The following is a 19,705-nucleotide window of genomic DNA, read 5'->3' on the forward strand; positions in this document are numbered from 1 at the left end:
GAACACCAGAACAAGAGAACATCACTGAACAATAGCAATAAACAATAACAGTACATAATAGCAACAGCAACAACAAAGGCCTCTCCCAAGGCCTTCCTTCCAGGAAAGAAAAGGAGGTCGAAGAATCGTGTGTGAGTCTTCCCTCTGTCCCTCTCCTGCAGGAAAGCAAGTTCGCTCAGCAGTACACACTGCGCTCTCATTAGACAGGAACACGCGGGAGCAAGAAGTCAGTTTACATGGGAGGAGACAGCCTCAGAGACGTGAGGGAACTTCCCGAAGGCCAAGGCACAAAGACCGAACTTGATTCCACATCTGTCCCAGGTCTAAAGCGTTTCCTCTTTTCCATAACTTCCGGAACATTTGTTCGCACTGGCTAACTTACTGGTACTGCGACAAAGTGTAATTTTAGGAACAGTTTCCATTGCGGGCCTTGAAGGGTCCATTCTAAAGAACTTAGTCCACCCTTCTCCTGGCAATTAGTAAGATTGGAGAGGCAGGTAGGGGACTACTGGTAAAGGATTTTGAATGCCAAGTAAAGCGTTTGGAATGAATGAATGTACTAGTTAATTACCAAATCTACAGGTATTGAGGATCTGCCCGGTTTGGGGCAGAGAGAACACTCTAAGGTCTAGACAAAAGGGAGGCATTGAAAGTTTTAGATACCGTATCTTAGAGGCACTCTAATATGCCAAACCAGAAAACAAACTACAAGCAAAAAGAAAACACCAAAACACTCCTTTCTCATGGTATAATTATGAAAAAAGATAATAACCCAGAAACAGTATGGATAAATCCATGTAAGAAATTTACCATTCTCAAAAAATAAACTCTGAAAAGAAATTAGGGTTATCTTTAAGCCAAATCCTTTATGTTACTTTTTTATTTTTTTGTTATAGCTTTCATGGAGTTTTTCCAAAGGATGAATTTAGTAGCTGATAAAATACAACTCTCCCATCCAGGCCAGTATGATACCTTAGGATTGGAGTCAATTATCAGCATATGTTGGATTAACAGTTAAAAAAAAACCAATATAATGAATTATTAGTTTCCTTCAAGGTAGAAATCATATTCTCCAATGTAAAGAAACAAATTTAAAAATCAGAAAAGAGAAATGGATATCATTTAAAAACATCTAGTTAAAACTCTGTATTTAGATTAAATATGCAAATTAATAGTAAAAAATATTTATAATGCACTGAACAAAAGAGGAAAGCCTAGGTGGGTTATTTTATTACTCCAATAGGACAATTTCATACTTTTCATATTTTTATATAATAACTTGCTTTTCTCCACTTGAAAGGAATATTTAAAATTAACATATTTAAACTTTTACAAACAAATATATACCTTTTACTTCCTATATATCTAAACTTCCTATTGGAAGTTTCCAATGTTTTAAAGAATTTAAGGCATTAAGAAGGCTGGCATTTGGAATGTGAGCAAGCGTGCATTCGACATGACATAAATTAAGCAAATCAACACAATAATTACTTTATATTATATCAAATATTTCATTATCCTAATATTTTCATCATATAGAAATTTTAGCCATACTTTTTAATTCTATGTGATTATGCAAGTACATATATGATTTCATGTGGTGACAAAACTGATATATATATATATACTCATTTTACTCTGGCTCTAATTTCAAGATTTCTTGATTTGGGGCAGTATGATCAGAGTTTGCCTCAGTAAAGATATAGCTCAGTGTCTATGAGATAGTAGCTTTTGATTTTTTTTTTTAAAAAGCTTTCAAAGATCTTGTACCTTTTTATTCTTGAAGACGATTAGGACAATGGCTCATTACATACCATAATCTGTGATTTTACAGGACACCAAATACAGCTCTTTCAGGTTTTGTCCTTCCTTTGCGATGACCTCCACACACCTGAAACACACACAAGAAAGTGGCGAGTTACACTAATGTGTTTCAAGTTAAATTAGCGAGTTTGGCCACGACTGTAACAGGAAGAGGCCAGCGTCTGATGAATGCCACAGCTCTCTTCTTTCCACAAACCGCTTTCAAGGTGTTTTGGGAAAAGGTATTATATTCCCCGCTTTTTAAACTCAAGTGCTTTAATACTTAAATGACCTTAATTAAATACATTTATGACTAGTGCATCTTGTAAAGCTAAACTGATGAAAAAGAGATATTCCTCAAACAGCACTGTTACATTTGGTAATAAAAGATTAGTAAACATATGCTATATAATGAATATTTATCAATTACATTAAAAAAAGTAATGAAACTGTGAAACATGGATGCTCATTATAAGGGATTCCCTGGTAGCTCAGCTGGTAAAGAATCCACTAGCAATGCAGGAGACCCCAGTTCGATTCCTGCGAAGGGAACTGGCTCATTATAAGTGAATGTAATATTGCTCACGGTTTAATTTTTAATGGTGGAGTTTGATCACACTGATATACATTTGTGAAATTTTATTCAACATAAAAATGTTTTAAAAATCTGTGACACTGATTAAAGAAGAATATTAAAATATTTTCCCTAGTTTTACTATTAATGTTTTAGATGAATTGTTGCATATATACAGGCCATTTAAATAATATAGATATGTAAGATTTAAAGTCTCTTCTGGTTTCATTTAAGTTAAAATTTTGAGCGGTGCACCCTGCTCTAATGTCCACAGTGGAACATGTAACACAAAACTCAATGAACTTTATAAACAATGATTAAAAACACTATCTGATGATTCAGTCCCCTGTAATATCAGAAAACCCTGTACAATCAAACTGACACATAAGCATGTGCGTCCTTCAATGCAGTCCCAGTTTTAATCTTTATAAACAACAGTTAAGTAAAAGGGTAAAAGCAAAAAGAGTCATTAACCTTTTCTAGGAAGTTAAGGATCAAGTAATTTGATACCTATGTGTATAATCCATCAAAAAATTACTGAGTATCCATCTCTGTCTTTTAGATATTTTATTTGCTGTCTGGCTTATCTGTAGGTATCTTCATAAAATGTCAGGAAATTTTATACAATTTTACTTCACATAATTCATTACTGAAGGTTAAATTAGTTATAGAGAAGACATATTTTTCTTTTAAAAATATTTTTATAGAATATTGTCTTAATAGAATGATAAACATTTCTAAGTTCCTCAGACTAACTGAATAAACATTTTTTTTGGCTATTAAAAAAAAAAGATTTATTATAAAAAATGGGTAAGCTGTTCCATGGTTACAATAGAAAACTTAAAACAGTAACAATGTAATTATGATTGATATAGCTTATTATGAAGGGAAATTTTTAAACCTAATTCTACATCATTTGACTTTAATGTAATATTTGAATAAAGTCTTAAAAAAGAAAAATAAAAGCAGAAATGAAACTAACTACAGGCAACAATCATGTTTTACATATGACTTTAAAAACTGATTTTCATATCCTAAGGATAAAAATAAAGGCCCTGCTTGGTTATAACACCATAAATAGTTAATTTAAAAAGTCTACTTTCTGCCATGCATAGCTGTCTGTCCGTCTCCATCACCTTCCAAAAAAGTTAGCAGATCCAACATGTTGTATGACCACAAAATGAAACATTAGTGCAGAAATGTGTTCCCATCATTTATTTTGTTTTCACGGTCTTTTCAAATAGTTCAAAACACCTGATTATGGAAAAAAAATCTAAACAAACACAATGTCCTATCTGTGTTCTCAGCAGCTGATCCTGTATCAGATATGCTACGAGCACACGTGACCATAACAGACACACAGGGCAGACTACAGACGGCAAATAACACAAATTGATTTCCCTGTACAAGCCAGATCAAATGCTATTTCATAGGCAACAAGAACTGGTATTCACATAAAATAAGATAATCAATCACTGGATAGAAACTGTCCTAAAAATGATGAAAGGCCACGAGCATCAGGTTTCCTCCCTATGTGAGAGAGAAAAGTTATTATGAATAGATAACACAAATATATTTAGCTTACTCAAGAGGCAACAGCCAAGAGAAAACACATGATTAAGAAATAAAGAGTATATATGTTTCAGAGAAATATAAGAGAAGAGCATTTTACTTTTACAAAGGATCACATAGGATTTTTGCTCTGTTTTAAAAAGTTCAGCTACATAAGGTTTTCCAAATACTTTTAATTATCCTGTAATCACAACCAGTGCTAAAAGTTATGTGCAACATAAAGCTGTTCCTCAAAAAGGAATTCATAGAGGGAAAATAAAATGTTCCTTGGAAGATTTTTAGCAAAATTTGTTATTTTTTAAATTAAGTATCACATATTTCACAGATGTGATCTTTGAGAAGTCCCAAGTTCTTGTGAACCTGGACTGAAGCTCAGTATCATACTAACAGCAAATTGATGGTTCAAATAAATGGGTAAAATAGCTATTTTTTTTGACAGTTGGAAATGGAAGTGGTTCGTGTTATCCTGTTAGTGCAAACTGGTGGAAAATGGAACCCCACGTCTGGTTCCTGGCTAGTGTCTGAAGTGAAGGGTACTTGCTCGGTCGTGTCCGACTCTTCACAACCCCATGGACTGTAGCTAACCAGGCTCCTCTGTCCATGGGATTCTCCAGGCAAGAATACTGGAGTGGATTGCCATTCCCTTCTCCAGGGAATCTTCCCGACTCAGGAGTCAAACTGGGGTCTCCTACATTGCAGGCGGATTCTTTACCCTGAGTCAGCAGGGAAGCCCAGTCATGCTCTTTAGTCAGGACTTAACATCAGAGCATTTCCCAGCTCACTGTATAGACTGTATGCAGGCAACAAAAAAAGGAGGCAAAGCTTTAGTAATTACTTAAACATTCTGACTACAGGTATTCATGTAAATTTTAAGAGGTGTTTAAAATGATACCAAAAAGAGAGAGAAATGTTTGCAAAGTCACAGTCTGTGTGCAGGAACACAAAAGAACCAAAGACCACATTTAAAACCTTTGCTTCACAATCCCCTTGCCTATTCACAGATAATGAAAAGGAGAATATTCATTAATCTCAGTGATAAATCATAGTTTGTCCCCAGGGGTAAGCCATGAATTCCTAAACTCAGAATTCAGAATTCAAAATCTGCCCACTCACCCACCCCGTCCCTGCCCTCCCTAAGGATGAACCTCAGAATACCACATGACCACCATTCTCTATGGGTCAATGCATTCAAAGACCCTACTACATGCACGACAACCCAAGGAATTATAAAACTTGGGGAAAGAACAAGGTCCTTCGAGAAAGGAATAATCTCTAACATTACCAAGAAAAATTCCTAATATAGGAATATGCCAAGTGGAAGATGCAGAAGAGTATCAAATACCGTTAAAGGAGCCTGTGAACATCAAACACGAGCCTACTAAACCATCTCCCTGAGTTCTGAGAAGTAAGAGGAGGCACGTCTTAACAAGAGTGAATGAAGAATGGGAAGATGTACATTCTGTCCTCGGCTCCACGAAACCACAGACGCCCCTATCTTCTTCAGAGTCCCACAGTACCGTTCGTCATAAAAATGAGGGCCTCTCTGAGAAGCTTCTCCAATCAAACGTCCTAGGTTCATTTACATACATTTTAGCTCCTTCTGAATTGCCTCCTCTCAGATTATTTTCTTGCTTTTACGTTTTGGCAGGGTTCTGAATAGAATAAAAAAATTGCACCCATTGTAAATTCTTGAGTAACAGCTGTTGAGTACATATATATATAAACTCTGTTAGAATACTGAAAAGGGCCAGAAAACCTGCTCCCAGCTACCCAAAGAACTCAGAATAATTTTTTATAATAATGTGATTTTATGCTCACTTGCTTTTGATAATGTTCTAAAATACACTTGAAACATTTGATGAAATATGAAAAACAACAAAAAGGTTACTTTTGTGAGCAATATAGGTTTTTCCTTAAAAGAAGAGAAGGCATTACTTAGTTTCAGGAAAACGCTGTCTCCTTAGCAATAGATTCTTAATCACCTGATTTATGTGAAGGGTAAAGGTTAATGAATTAAGCTGTGTAAGCTTCAAAACTATCAAAGGAATTCAAAAGAGCTCGAATTATGGAAAACAATGGCCCATTCTACATACATACCAAATTTTTATGTTTTTTGTCTCCCACTCAAAAGCTGGAGCGTGGCATTAGTGACAATTGGAAAGAACTAATGAGGAAATATGACTACGCTGCTTGCAAGAGGAGCGTCCTAGGAGACCTTGTTACTGTTTGTGATGTGCTTCACATCCAAAAGAAGCTAATTGGAGCTGCCAGACACTGGTTTGCAAATCTCACTTTAAAGGACAGGCTCAATCACCTCAGAGGTGTGAAAAGAAATGTCCCCATTAGAGATGCATTAGCATGTGGCTTGGTGAATTTCTAAGTAAACTTTAGGATGTTCTTTCCTAAGTCACTTTTATATTTGAATAATAGACATATCTGCAAGCAGAAGAAAAAATGCAACAAGACAAAAACCACCCTACGGATTAAAACAAAAAGCACGAATAGCGCTGTAAAGCCATTGGCGAGTAACTGCGACAGGGAGCTAGGTAAGCTTCAAGCTGAATAAACATGTAGATCAAACCTGGAAACTCCTGAAATGCAAACACATCAAAAAGCGATCTATTTGGGGGCTTCAGGAATAGAACTCCAGTTTCATCATTTCCTGAAACTAGACAAGCCAACAAGCCACCCTGGATTATATTTACTGTAAGTGGGGTAGCAGACGAGGCTGCAACACACACACAAACAAAAGAAAAAGGAATAAAAAGGAGGCACAAAATCTAAAAAGAGAAACAGGGGAGTGAACCTTGTCCAATTCTGTGCTATGAAGCTCGTCCCAACTCACTCACATACGGGTCGTTTAAACGGTAGCAGAGGTCACCAAAACACAATTTGGCATCTTACACAAAGAATAATGATATTTGATTGATTTTTTCTAAAGCCTCAAATCAAGTTTTACTGGGGAATAATCCAATCTCAGTGCAGTGAATGAATGGGCATGATTTACAGGTATATCCTGCTTTCAGAATGTGTATGATATAAAATATTTCTATGTTAAAGAAGATAAATTTACAGTTAAACATTTACAAGATGAATCAATTCAAGAATTAACAAATAGTACCTTTCTACTTATATGTGAATATAATTTCATTTATAAACATTCCATTAACAGGCACATTTTCCAGTAACACAACACCTTAACTTTACGGAGCACGAAATGGTTATTTTATCTTTAAAGAAATGCACCTAAGGACAAATGGAAGACTATTTTGGGAAAGTGACACATGGCGTCAAGTGGTGCGCTGAGTACCCTTTGTATTTTATGGTACACTTTCTTGTAAATGTCCTTCTGTTTTATCCTTTAACAGCACAGTATCAGATATATATTTAAGTCAATTTTTCATACAAACATCTAAAGATAATCTCACAGAAGAGACGTTTATTGCAAGAGAGATTTTTTTTTTTTTAAAGCTGACTTGCAATTAAAACACTAAAGCGTTTGCTCAAAACACATTCCTAATATACCTCAGGGGCGAAGACTGGGAGCCACATGAAAAATGTCACCAGCTCACCAGTTACAATTATCTTGGGATATTCATTAAGTTCTCACTTACCAAATGTTATTCTCTGGAAAGCCAATATCTGATTAGTGAATCTAAGATTAATTTAGAAATTTGCTATTTAAACAGTGGAAAACTGATGCCTATTTGGTCACACAGAGACAGTGAAAGGTTACAAAATGAGGAGAGTAGTTTGCTTGTTTTTAATTACCACAGTAAGCAGCCTGTAAACTGAAATGTTACTGCAGTGTTAAGTTCTATGGGTCTGCAACTCTGCTGAAAGAGGTGCTGTTGCGCCTGAGAAGGGGGCACAGCAGATGCCAACACCTGCAGGCCCTTTCTGGGCCACTCTTCTCCAGCCACCCCCAGCATCGGGAAGGTTTCCTAACTGGAGAGTAAGAGCCCAGGAGACAGCACTGAAAGAGGAGCAGTAAGAGAACAAAAGAATACTTCTAACATATTGAGGAGTGACCATCACAAACCAGCTCTTACGGGACTATTTTGTTTCCTCATTTATATAGCAAGACATGTTTAATGTAATAGGAATGTGTCCAGAGAACTTCAAAAATGTTTTTCAAATAGAATAAAGCCTGTGTTTTTTTTTAAAAGCACATTGTCCTTAAGCTGCTGAGAAACAAAATGGTTAAACGTCTTCCCAAAGCAAGAGGGTGGGGGAGAGGGAAGCAAACGAACACATTTGGATAAACTTGGCTCTGGCTTTAATACTTCAGATCCACTCATCCAAACGTCTTGTTTTTAATTTTAGTCATTGTTCCATCCTTTAACTGCAGCTACACTAGACCTTTATATAATAACTCGAGCTAACTTTTTCTAAGCATGCCTCCAAATATTCAAGAAGCAGAAAAAAATTTCTAAGTACTTACCTATTTATTTCAACAAGGTTTTATTAAGTGCAAACTATGTGATAGAAATGTTAAAAGATCTAATCAGAAAGCCGCATGATTATAAAATGATGGACATAATACTTATAACCTTGATAGATCAACTACTATTTATTTTTGCTGCTATGGCTGATATTAATGTTCATCCCCAGCAGCAGAAAAACCTTATCACTATCTCTGTATCTACTGAAAATCAAGTGGAAAGAGTCATATTTCAGGACTGAAGGAAATGTTAGAAGCGAAGGGGAAACTTTAAAGGTAAGGTTTCCTAATTCAGCAGTTTAGTCATTCCTCAATGGGGGGAAAAATGCATTTACTTTAAAATGAGAAAAGTTAAGAGATCTCCTCCATCCTTAAAGGTTTTTGAGTTTCCATGAATTTACAGCCAATATCTCTGGGGGAGTTTGGGCACAATGTTCATACAGTTAAAACTGGTGCTATGTTTATGGTATTCTGGCATATTTTAAGATAAAGGATGGAAGAGAAGATTCTATTCTCCTATGTTACAAACATTTACTGTGTGGAAGCAAAAGCCCGGGCCTTAAAAAGAAAACAGGAATGTAAAAACTATAGTTTTTATAGGTTAAACTATGGTTAGTCCAGTTCAGTGGCCTGTGGTTCATTAGAGGCCATTCCTTTTCTGAAAAGAAGGCAGGCAAAATTCTGGCAAGTTCCAACTCCTACCTGCCTCCTGCAACAATATATAAGAACGTCAGTGGTAAAGCTAGAAATATTCCAGAGAGACTTGCTAGGCTTCCAAACGGCTAATATGAAATTTAGACGGAATATAAAACATCCAGTGGATAATCTCCCTGCCCGTCTCCACCTCCATCGCCCTTACTGCTTTCACTACTGATGAGAAAGCCTCAATTCCACAAACATTAAGCGCACCTTTAATTTAAAATGAAGAAGACAAAATTATTTGCGTGGACTATAAGAGTATTCTGAAGATGCGATTTTAGACATCATTCAGGAAAGAGTTAAATACTTCCTTACCAGAAGATGCCACAAGGCTTTGTAGTGACTAATTGCCTCTTTAACCTCTGCACGGGGAGCTGGCCTGCACTTCAATACCAGTTTTGTGATAGAGCCAAAGACTGATGTTCAACACAGACCTCCTATGACCTGTGTAGCCCTGGAGTCAACTCAGACAAGATGCTGACAAAAGGTCTCCTTCTCACTTGGGAAGGCACAGAATCCCTTTTTGGATCAGCCAAATTCCCAGAAGACTGAGACAAAGCAGGTAAAGACACTGTCTGGAATATAAAGAATGGTTTTACTGCTCCTGACAATATTTCCCAACCTTCCAATGTACCACTCAAAATTCTGTTTGAGAAAATGGTTTCAGTAATATGGAAAAAATACATATTTACTTTAAAATGCAATGAAGAGGGTACCTAACTGGATATCTTTGAAAGCTTACATCATTAGATAGCTGTAGGAAGACTCGAAGGCAGGTTAAGCTTCTCCCTTACAACTGTTTCCCACGTGCTTTAAGCATTCATACTCGGGAAGTCTGTACCTTGTCCTTAATGTTTAAGCTTAGCAAATTTCTGGCCCGATCAAAAGCCAATAAAATAACTGTACAGTTAATTTAAGTACAATTAGAGAAAACTAATTAATCCTGCAATTTGGGAGAAGAAAATGGTGAAGGCTTCTTCTTAGTTTCTGACAAAGAAGGTATGAGGAAGGAGTTCTGGGCTAGGGGAGTGGGAGTAAAGTTACCAAATATTCACTCAGAGACCAAGGGAAAGACCACGTGGCCTTGATGAAGACAAGGGCACTACATCAATTGGACTTTATTGATGCTTAGCTGCATTGAACTCTGAACCCTTTGAGGCTTAAATCCCATCAGCGCTGAATTCGTAAAACCTACTTCCAAAGCTCTGGGACGGCCACTGCTTTATTCCTATTTTCTTCCGTATCATTACATACTGACGCGATGTCAGGGGTGAAATAAGCTTTGTTGTAAGATTCACGGGGAGGAAGCAGTGGATCACATTTAGAGCTTTTGGTGATCATGTTTACACAGAGAGACAACTTTCTCACTTAGAAAAAGAAATAACATTTACACTTCTTTAAAAATAAAAAAGAAACAATTCCCGTCTTTCTACAAATGACACTAAGAGGTATTAACCTAGAACCCTCTCATGAAAAGTTTACATGTTTAATCCCCAAAATGACGATTGATTTCTGTTCATTTTTACTTATCTAAAGGATAAGAGAAACAAAGTCCTCCCCATTTCCTTCTCAAATAATATTCAGCTAAATACAACAGAATGAGATTTTTAAATTCCAGAGGAAGCCTACTGAACCTTAGTTTTACTTGCCCACTTCAATGATTCTTGAATAAATCACAGTCCATTTGCCTGTAAAATATACTTCTAGACAATTCTTTCTTAATGCTTTAATTTATCCATCAATGACAACAACTGATTATCAACAATTTATATTCAAAGTAGTATAGTGTAATATAGATGCACACATGTATATAAACACTTATAAATACAATTCTTAATATATCATTTTTTCCATTCCCAATTAACAAATATCTCATTGCTATAAATGCACTTCTTGAAGGAATTTTAGCAGCCTAGCCCCTGAAGTGCTGTGATCACTAAAATTCAGATTGCTTTGCTTGGACTAGTCCTCAGTCTGTTCTGTACGGAGGGAAAACACATCTCTCTGCTCTTGGAGAAAGTGGTGGGAAGCTGGTGAAACCAGTGCTGAGACTGATGGGAACCGGAAGGGGAAGCATCACCCGCTTTCTCCTAGCAGAAAGTTGCAAACCAAGACAGGAAGGAAGCATGGAGAAGGAAGACAGCACATTTCACTATTTGTTTCAGACAGCGGGCACCTTGCAGGCAACATCATGTCTGACAGCGAGCAGGAACAAGCAACACCCCCAATCCTACCCTCAGCTTCATGTTACTGGAAAAGGTAAATCAGAGTGAACAGCACATCCATCTCTGGCGAGCTTCTAAATGCTCCTTTGCTTACTATAGTTACTGTTCTGTCTGCATAATCAATAAACCATGCAGCAAAATGCAGTAACAGCATTAATATTTCTGCTCTATACAGAAAAAAACTTTTCTTAAGTACCCAAGGAAATAAAGAAATATATTCTGGTATTCACAGGAAGACTGAGAGGTGAAAAGGGGATAGCTGATTGTTTTCAAAGGTCCTTAGGGCAGTAGAGAGTCGAGAACGCTGCTAGACATTTGAAAGGGATGCCAGGTAAATGAGCTTGGGGCCAGTAGATTCCTGTGTGTTCCTGCGGTTACTGAGGGTATCGTAGGTGCTGTCCTGGGAATGAGAGAAGTTAGAGAACGAATTCCTTTTTGTGATCCATTATTGAAAGGTAAGCGCGCGCTCATCACACACACAACACTCTTAGGCCATTTGGCAAAATTGGGGGCTTTGAGAAAATTAGTATTGATTCAGTACTGCATCATACTTTGAAAAAGGTGAAAGAAAATATAAAGGGTAACAGGATAAGCAAAGCAGTGAATATAATATATACTCAGGGGCAAGTCAGTTGAAGTATGGGCTTGATTTAAGGTTGTTCAAAAAATATTATAAAGAGGAAAAAAAGAAAAACAATATATACAACATACAGCCATATCTCTATAATGTAACCAGTTGTTATACGTAACATATGCAATAATATATTCGTATATTCAGTAATCACTAAGGAGCCTGAGTTCATGTTATCTGTTCACTCATAAACAGCCTCATTTCTCTTGAAATGCACATGGAAATGCAAAGAAATATTCGAGAGGAGCAAGAAGGTGGGAAACGCGGACCGCAAAGTGATGAAGTCAGGGACACGTTAGCCTCTGGGACTAGAACAAGATTTTGGAAGAAACTTTCAAGGAGCAAAAGTAAAGAGGAAGGTATGGTTATTTATACAATTTGTAATATCAGTGAGTTTTTAAAAATCTGATGTTCAAAAGAAGCTACAAAAAGACTAGACAGACATGACATATTTCTGGGGAAAGGGCGAAGTTTTGAGAACGTGTTAAAATAGTCTGTATTATTTAGAAAATTTCCTCCCATTTCTTAATACCACTGTGGACTTAATTCACATGAAAATGGCCTCTACATGTACACATATGGCCGAGTCTCTCTGCTGTCTACCTGAAACTATCCAACATTGTTAACTGGCTATTCTCCAAAGCAAGATAAAAGTTTAAAAAATAAATAATGGAATGGTAAAAAAAGACTTAAGTTTAAAAGTTTATTACACATGATAAAAATTTAAAAATTAATACTGGAATGGTTAAAAAAAAGAGTTAAAAGTTTTAAAGTATATTACACATGACTGATAATGCAATAATAAAACATGATACATAGCTGTATTAAAATTTTACAAAAACTTAATGTTTATTATACAAAATCAGTTATGGACAGTGGAAATATGTTTCAGATGCTCAGAATGTCACAGTTTTTGTGTATGTGTGTATAAGAGACAGTCTTAGGGTTGGGAATGTAATTCAACTTCCCTAAGTCTTTTCAGGAAAATTCTGGAAATTACAATACCTACTTCCATGGATTTTGTAAAAGTTACATTTCATAATGTTTGCAAAAGTGCTTTTTGTTACTCAATAAACATTTATTAACCCTTATTCTGCCCCTAACTATATGGATACAAAGATGGAGAACACAAGTCTCTTCACAAAGAGAATTCACAGTCTTGTCAGTTTATCTTCCACACAAATAAGACAGGGTTATTTAGGACTGAATAGAATTTTCTAAAGTACGTTTCTCAGAAAACTAACACTTTAGGGCTTCACTAGTTGACATATACAAGGAAGAAATGTATGCTCCAGTAAGTTTATGTTAAACCAAATCAATTTTTTCCTTAGTTAAAAAAAAAAAAGAATGTAAAGCACATAGGACAGCATCTAGCAAAGAGTAAGCGATTAACTGCTAATTATTGTTACCGAGGCCCTAGCACAGAACCTGGCACATTAAAAACAAACGCCTGTGGTAGGCTGAGTAATGGCCCCCGAAGATATCAGGCCCTAATCCATGCAGCCGGTAACTGTTACTTTATGTATACAGTATCAGTTCACTCAGTTCAGTTGCTCAGTCGTGTCTGACTCTTTGTGACCCCATGAATCGCAGCACACCAGGCCTCCCTGTCCATCACCAACTCCTGGAGTTCACTCAGACTCATGTCCATCGAGTCCGTGATGCCATCCAGCCATCTCATCCTCTGTCGTCCCCTTCTCCTCCTGCCCCCAATCCCTCCCAGCATCAGAGTCTTTTCCAATGAGTCAGCTCTTCACATGAGGTGGCCAAAGTACTGGAGTTTCAGCTTTAGCATCATTCCTTCCAAAGAAATCCCAGGGCTGATCTCCTTCAGAATGGACTGGTTGGATCTCCTTGCAGTCCAAGAGACTCTCAAGAGTCTTCTCCAACACCACAGTTCAGAAGCATCAATTCTTCGGTGCTCAGCTTTCTTCACAGTCCAACTCTCACATCCATACATGACCACTGGAAAAACCATAGCCTTGACTAGACGGACCTTTGTTGGCAAAGTAATGTCTCTGCTTTTGAATATGCTATCTAGGTTGGTCATAACTTTCCTTCCAAGGAGCGAGTGTCTTTTAATTTTATGGCTACAATCACCATCTGCAGTGATTTTGGAGCCCCAAAAAATAAAGTCTGACACTGTTTCCACTGTTTCCCCATCTATTTCCCATGAAGTGATGGGACCAGATGCCATGATCTTCGTTTGCTGAATGTTGAGCTTTAAGCCAACTTTTTCACTCTCCTCTTTCACTTTCATCAAGAGGCTTTTGAGTTCCTCTTCACTTTCTGCCATAAGGGTGGTGTCATCTGCATATCTGAGGTTATTGAGATTTCTCCCAGCAATCTTGATTCCAGCTTGTGCTTCTTCCAGCCCAGCGTTTCTCATGATGTACTCTGCATAGAAGTTAAATAAGCAGGGTGACAATATACAGCCTTGACGTACTCCTTTTCCTATTTGGAACCAGTGTGTTATTCCATATCCAGTTCTAACTGTTGCTTCCTGACCTGCATACAGATTTCTCAAGAGGCAGGTCAGGTGGTCTGGTATTCCCATCTCTTTCAGAATCTTCCACAGTTTATTGTGATCCACACAGTCAAAGGCTTTGGCAACAGTATACTTGCTTTAATAGAAAAAAAAAAAAAGGTCTTTGCAGATGTGATTAAAGATTTGGATAGGGAGGTTATCCTAGATTATCTGAGTGGGCCCTCGACACTGACGTCTTGATTTTGGCTCAGTGAAACTGATTTTGGACATGTGACCTCCACAACTGTGAGAGAATAAATATTAGTTGCTTTTAAGCTACCACATGTGTGGTAATTTGTTTCAGTAGCCACAGGAAATGAATACAGTGCCTAATAAATGGCATTAAACTAATCACACATAGGGCACCAAGAAGTATGATTTATAAAGGTAACAAACCAATTGCAATTAAGATGACATATTATAATTGGATAAGACAAAATTTTAAGTTGTGAAGGGGATAAAAAAGAAAACCTTAAATAATTCTATCAAATATTCATCCTGAATTAGAATAAATTCCAAAAAGGTATGTCTTCTAAACTTTTTTAGAATAAACACTCATCTTTGTACAAAATTTTATTATGGAAAATTTCAAGCATAGCAAAAAGTTAAAGGAATTGTTCACTGAAAAGCCATTAATCACCACCTAGATTCCATAATTAACATTCTTCTACATCATCTCAGATGTATCCCATCTATTTCTCTATCCCCCTAGGTATCTATCTATCCATTCTTACTTTTTAACACATTTCAAAGTAAGTGCAGACATCAGTACATTTCACGCATAAATATTAATACTTTAGCATATACATCATTAACTAGAGTTCAATGTTTATAATAGTTCTCTCTTTAACAAAATAAAAAGATACACCCTCTGTGAAATGCACAAATCTCCAATGATATCAGCCTATATGTGTCTATCTTGCTGCTGCTGCTGCTGCTAAGTCGCTTCAGTCATGTCCGACTCTGTGTGACCCCATAGATGGCAGCCCACCAGGCTCCTCCATCCCTGGGATTCTCCAGGCAAGAACACTGGAGTGGGTTGTGATTTCCTCCTCCAATGCAAGCATGCATGCTAAGTCACTTCAGTCGTGTCCAACTCTGTGCGACCCCATAGACGGCAGCCCACCAGGCTCCTCTGTCCACAGGATCCTCTAGGCAAGAATACTGCAGAGGGTTGCCATTTCCTTCTCCTAAGTGTCTATCTTGACCCCTATCAAATCCAGACTATTCTGCCTCCCTTCCAGCCATTGCTCATGCCCACCCACAAAGGCACCTGCCATTGTAGGTCTTTTTGTTACTAAGTTTTACTATAGCCTAGTATTGTCTGTTCAGGAATGTCATAAAAATAGAATCATACAATATGTACTCTTTTGAATAACTTATTTTTACTCAGTGTCAGAGTTTGAGGTTCATCTATTTTATTTTATATTTCATTAGTTTATCCTGATTGTATCTTTCAATTGCCAACTATTCCATTAAATGAATATAGCACAGTTTCTTTATCCATTCTTATCTTGAAGCTATGTGAACTGTTTGCAGTTTTGGGGGAAATCACTAATAACAGTGCTAGGAACATTTTCATACAGCCTTCTTGTGGACATATGCTTTCATTTCTCATGGGTGAAAATCAAGGAGTAGACTGCTAAGTCACAGAGTATTAGTAGTATGTATGTAGTAGATAAATGAATTTCTTTCCAAAGTTGCTATACCGTTATAAATGCCCGACAACATTTATAAGAATTATGGTTTCCTCATATCCTCACCAATGTTGATGTTATCAGACTTTTAGCCATTCAAGTGAGTATATAATTAAGGCCAGTTCTACATTAAAAAATTCAAAGATCCCATCATAATAATTCTATTTTTATCTTTTAAGAAAATATGCAATAATAAAAGATTCCTGGAAACTGATCAATACTTTAAAATTTGTTTATTTCCAGAAATTTGTAATGCACACTACATAACAGTATACATATATGACATAATTTATTAATGAAACCAGACATTGCTTGCTGCAGACTCTTTGTAATAGCTTTCTGGCCCAGAGTCAGTGTTCCATCTGTTAGTTCTCTGGAATATCTTCAACAGATATCTAATTGTCTCTCTTCTATCATCTTTTTTTCCAAGGAACCTAACTACCCAACAATAACTAGATAACTTCGCGAAAGGGATCTCAGATATTCTTAGCCCTCAATATCATGCTGTCTTCCACATTATATCTTATCAACTGGACTAAAAGTTAAAAACCAATATAAAATCAGCCCCAAACTACGATCTCCTCAATAAGCATCATTATATAAGGTTGTGCCTTAAAAGGTAGATTGCTTATCCAACCACTAAGAGCGTTTTAAAAATGTGTTGCCAGAAACTGGATTAGGATTCTAGTATTATGCAGCAAATAGTAAATAGCATGGACCTCTCAGCAAAATTTTCCTCAATCCGTGGAAAAAAATAATGAAATTTCATTTCTTTTACTAATTATCTAAATGAACTGCCCAACTTGAAGTAACATGAAGTCTGCTGATTTACACAGCTATAGATATTGTACATAAAAGACTTCACCAAAACACGCTGGAAACCGTGGAAGTTGCAAACGAACACAAGAATGCTTAGTACTGCTGAAGATTCAAGGTTAATGTTTTTCTTTAATTATAAGTAAACATAGTAAAAAACAGATCAAAAAATTTAGCCTGACAGTTTTTCTTCACTCCATTGTAAATTTTATTTCTTGTCTCACATAAAATGACTTACCTGGGATCTAGATGATTTGTGCTAAGCAACCAAACATCAGGCATTTCAAGAACTCTTTGTAAACACGGCCTCCAAACAGGATCAAGGAATGAGATCTGGTTTTTTTTACAGCATCCAGTTTAAGAGATGCTGTTTTTTTACAGCATCCAGTTTAAGTTCAAGACATAACAAAAGTTTGTGAACAGCCATAGTAAGATTGCCAAGCACAGTCTAGATTTCTATATTTGAGGAAATCTATTAGATATGAAAGATCTTTTGATATATAATATAAAAATAATGAAGATATTAATAACATTAGGCATTTACTATTAATATAAACCTCACATGACCAAAGCCTGGTATACAATGAGAGAAAAGATATTACACCTTCATTTCAAAATACATAAAAATATAGTAAGGATTATATAACTATTAAATTATTTTTCAGAAGATTAATATTTAAAATGGAAACCACTAAGAAAAACTGCAAAGTTATTAACTGTATGAAAGCTTTTAAAAGTCATTTTACATTTTTGTATTACTCAATTATACCATGTAACTTTTAAGACATTCAGTCTAATTCTTTTCAAAGTAAACTTTAAACACTGATTAGAATCAATGTCTATCAATCCATACAAAGGGAGAATAAATGCATGTTTATTGCAAAAATTAATACAGAGCCCAAATCTGTGAGTTTGTAAATCTCTCTTAATAGCTAGTACAATTAATGTCAAACATTAATTATAAAGACATTCAACATTATTTGGGGAGAAAACAGTTTTAACAGCCAGCAGGCGTGTAGTCATACGAACTGCATATGGCCACACCACATTTGCTATTGAGCCTAGCCTCCAACATCCATGCCCAGTTATCCTGAGTCTGGTCTTCAGCCAAACACTTAATTCCTCTGTGCCTGGAATCTTTAATTTTATTGGCTTATCCACACCAGATTAAGGCACATAGAGGTCATAAATCCTGGGAAAAAACATGATCTCTAATTTCATAATAATCATTTAAAGATCCACGAAACTGCACAATTCATGAGAGAAAGGCCAAAGTCTAATTTTAGCACTTTTTCAGACTGTTTCTGCTGCACGTGGGTGGCACCACTGCAGGCGAGTGCTTGGCGTGCTCACGGGTGAGCCCAGCAGGGTGCCCGGCTCGGTGCCAGCCTCCCGCAGCTTCGCTGGGGCCTCTGTGCCCTTGGTTCATCATTTTGCTGCCCTTTTTTTTTTTGCTCAAATTTTGTCCCAAATCTATTTCTTTCAATGTAGTTTGAAACCCTAGGTAATAACTTCTGGCCCCCAAATTCTACATAAGTCTATCTGACTTGGCCCACTAAACACAGTTGTTATACAAATAGTTTCTCAAAACACTGAACTTTTCATGTACTTAGGCCTCACCACAGATAGGCATCCCAGCCATGACTGTCCCTGGATCAGACATGCACTGTCCAGTTGCAACAGTTCCACAAATCTCTAGAAACGATTACATTTAATCCATTTGACTCACTTATATTCTATGTCTGGTCAGACTCCAGCAATGGACTCTTCTCAGACGGACAGTTCCTCCTGACTCCTAGCTCTTCCTCCCTCTGTTGTGACCACTGTATGAAGTGTATGTCATCACCCTGACATGGGGCCTGTGTTTTACTTATCTTTGATGAGATGCTCAAGATAGGTTTGTTGAATGAATGTGTGAAGGTTTGAAGCACACTGATAAGACAAGTCATGCGGCTGTGTATACTTAGAATTCTGAATAAAAACAGCAAATGCACCACTTATAAAACATACGTCAACAAAGGAGAACATTATTTATAGGCACAAGGAAGGAGTTCCTTGCAGTTGTAAAGAGAATTATCTATGTAAAATCTGTCTAATAAAAAGGATAAAGAGCATGTATTAAAATACAGAGAGTCTTAAAGTCAGAAAAACTGTACGTGATGACAGGCAGATTTTAAAACGTAAATAATAGGATAAGGATGTGTAATGGAAACCGAAAGTGGATCCTGTTGAATTTCCTTCAGTAAATACATCTTCTACAACAGATAAACCAAACTGATTGAGAAGACTCTACAATATTGATTCTCACATAAGCAAAAGAAGCAATAAAAACTAACAATTTCTTTTGTAAATGGTATGGCTATTGAAAATTACAAATAGCCATTAATTTCAAGGAACTCACCTTATATTTCTTGATGATGCAAAAGAAATATTTATCTATTTACCTAAGGGAAGTAAATTTGCTATCTATGAAAAGTTCCACTATAAGAAAAGGAAAATATTATAGCTTGTCAATGTGAGAGAAAGTACCACAGTAAGAAAATAAGTATGTATTTTACAAGGTATTATTTCCAAACAAGGTAGATGTGGTAAACAACACAGCTCAAAAGTATTTTTTATTTAAAATACACACTCTTAAAACATTTATTTGCTTATAGAATTAAGACACTATGTTTACTGGAGGGTTCTGGTACACACCAACTCTTTTGAATGCAATT

At 36.4% G+C, this 19,705-nt stretch overlaps 1 protein-coding gene across 1 annotated transcript in view; it reads right to left on the reverse strand.

Moving 5' to 3' along the window:
• FBXL17 (F-box and leucine rich repeat protein 17) overlaps nt 1-19,705 on the reverse strand; it is a 528,456-nt gene that overhangs the window by 181,208 nt on the left and 327,543 nt on the right. The window contains exon 7 of the mRNA XM_061424528.1: nt 1,815-1,891. Within this exon, the coding sequence (XP_061280512.1) occupies nt 1,815-1,891 (77 nt within the window). The remainder of the gene's footprint in view (nt 1-1,814; nt 1,892-19,705) is intronic.

This window comes from Bos javanicus, chromosome 7 (assembly GCF_032452875.1).
Source record: "Bos javanicus breed banteng chromosome 7, ARS-OSU_banteng_1.0, whole genome shotgun sequence".
NCBI classification, from domain to species: Eukaryota; Metazoa; Chordata; class Mammalia; order Artiodactyla; family Bovidae; genus Bos; species Bos javanicus.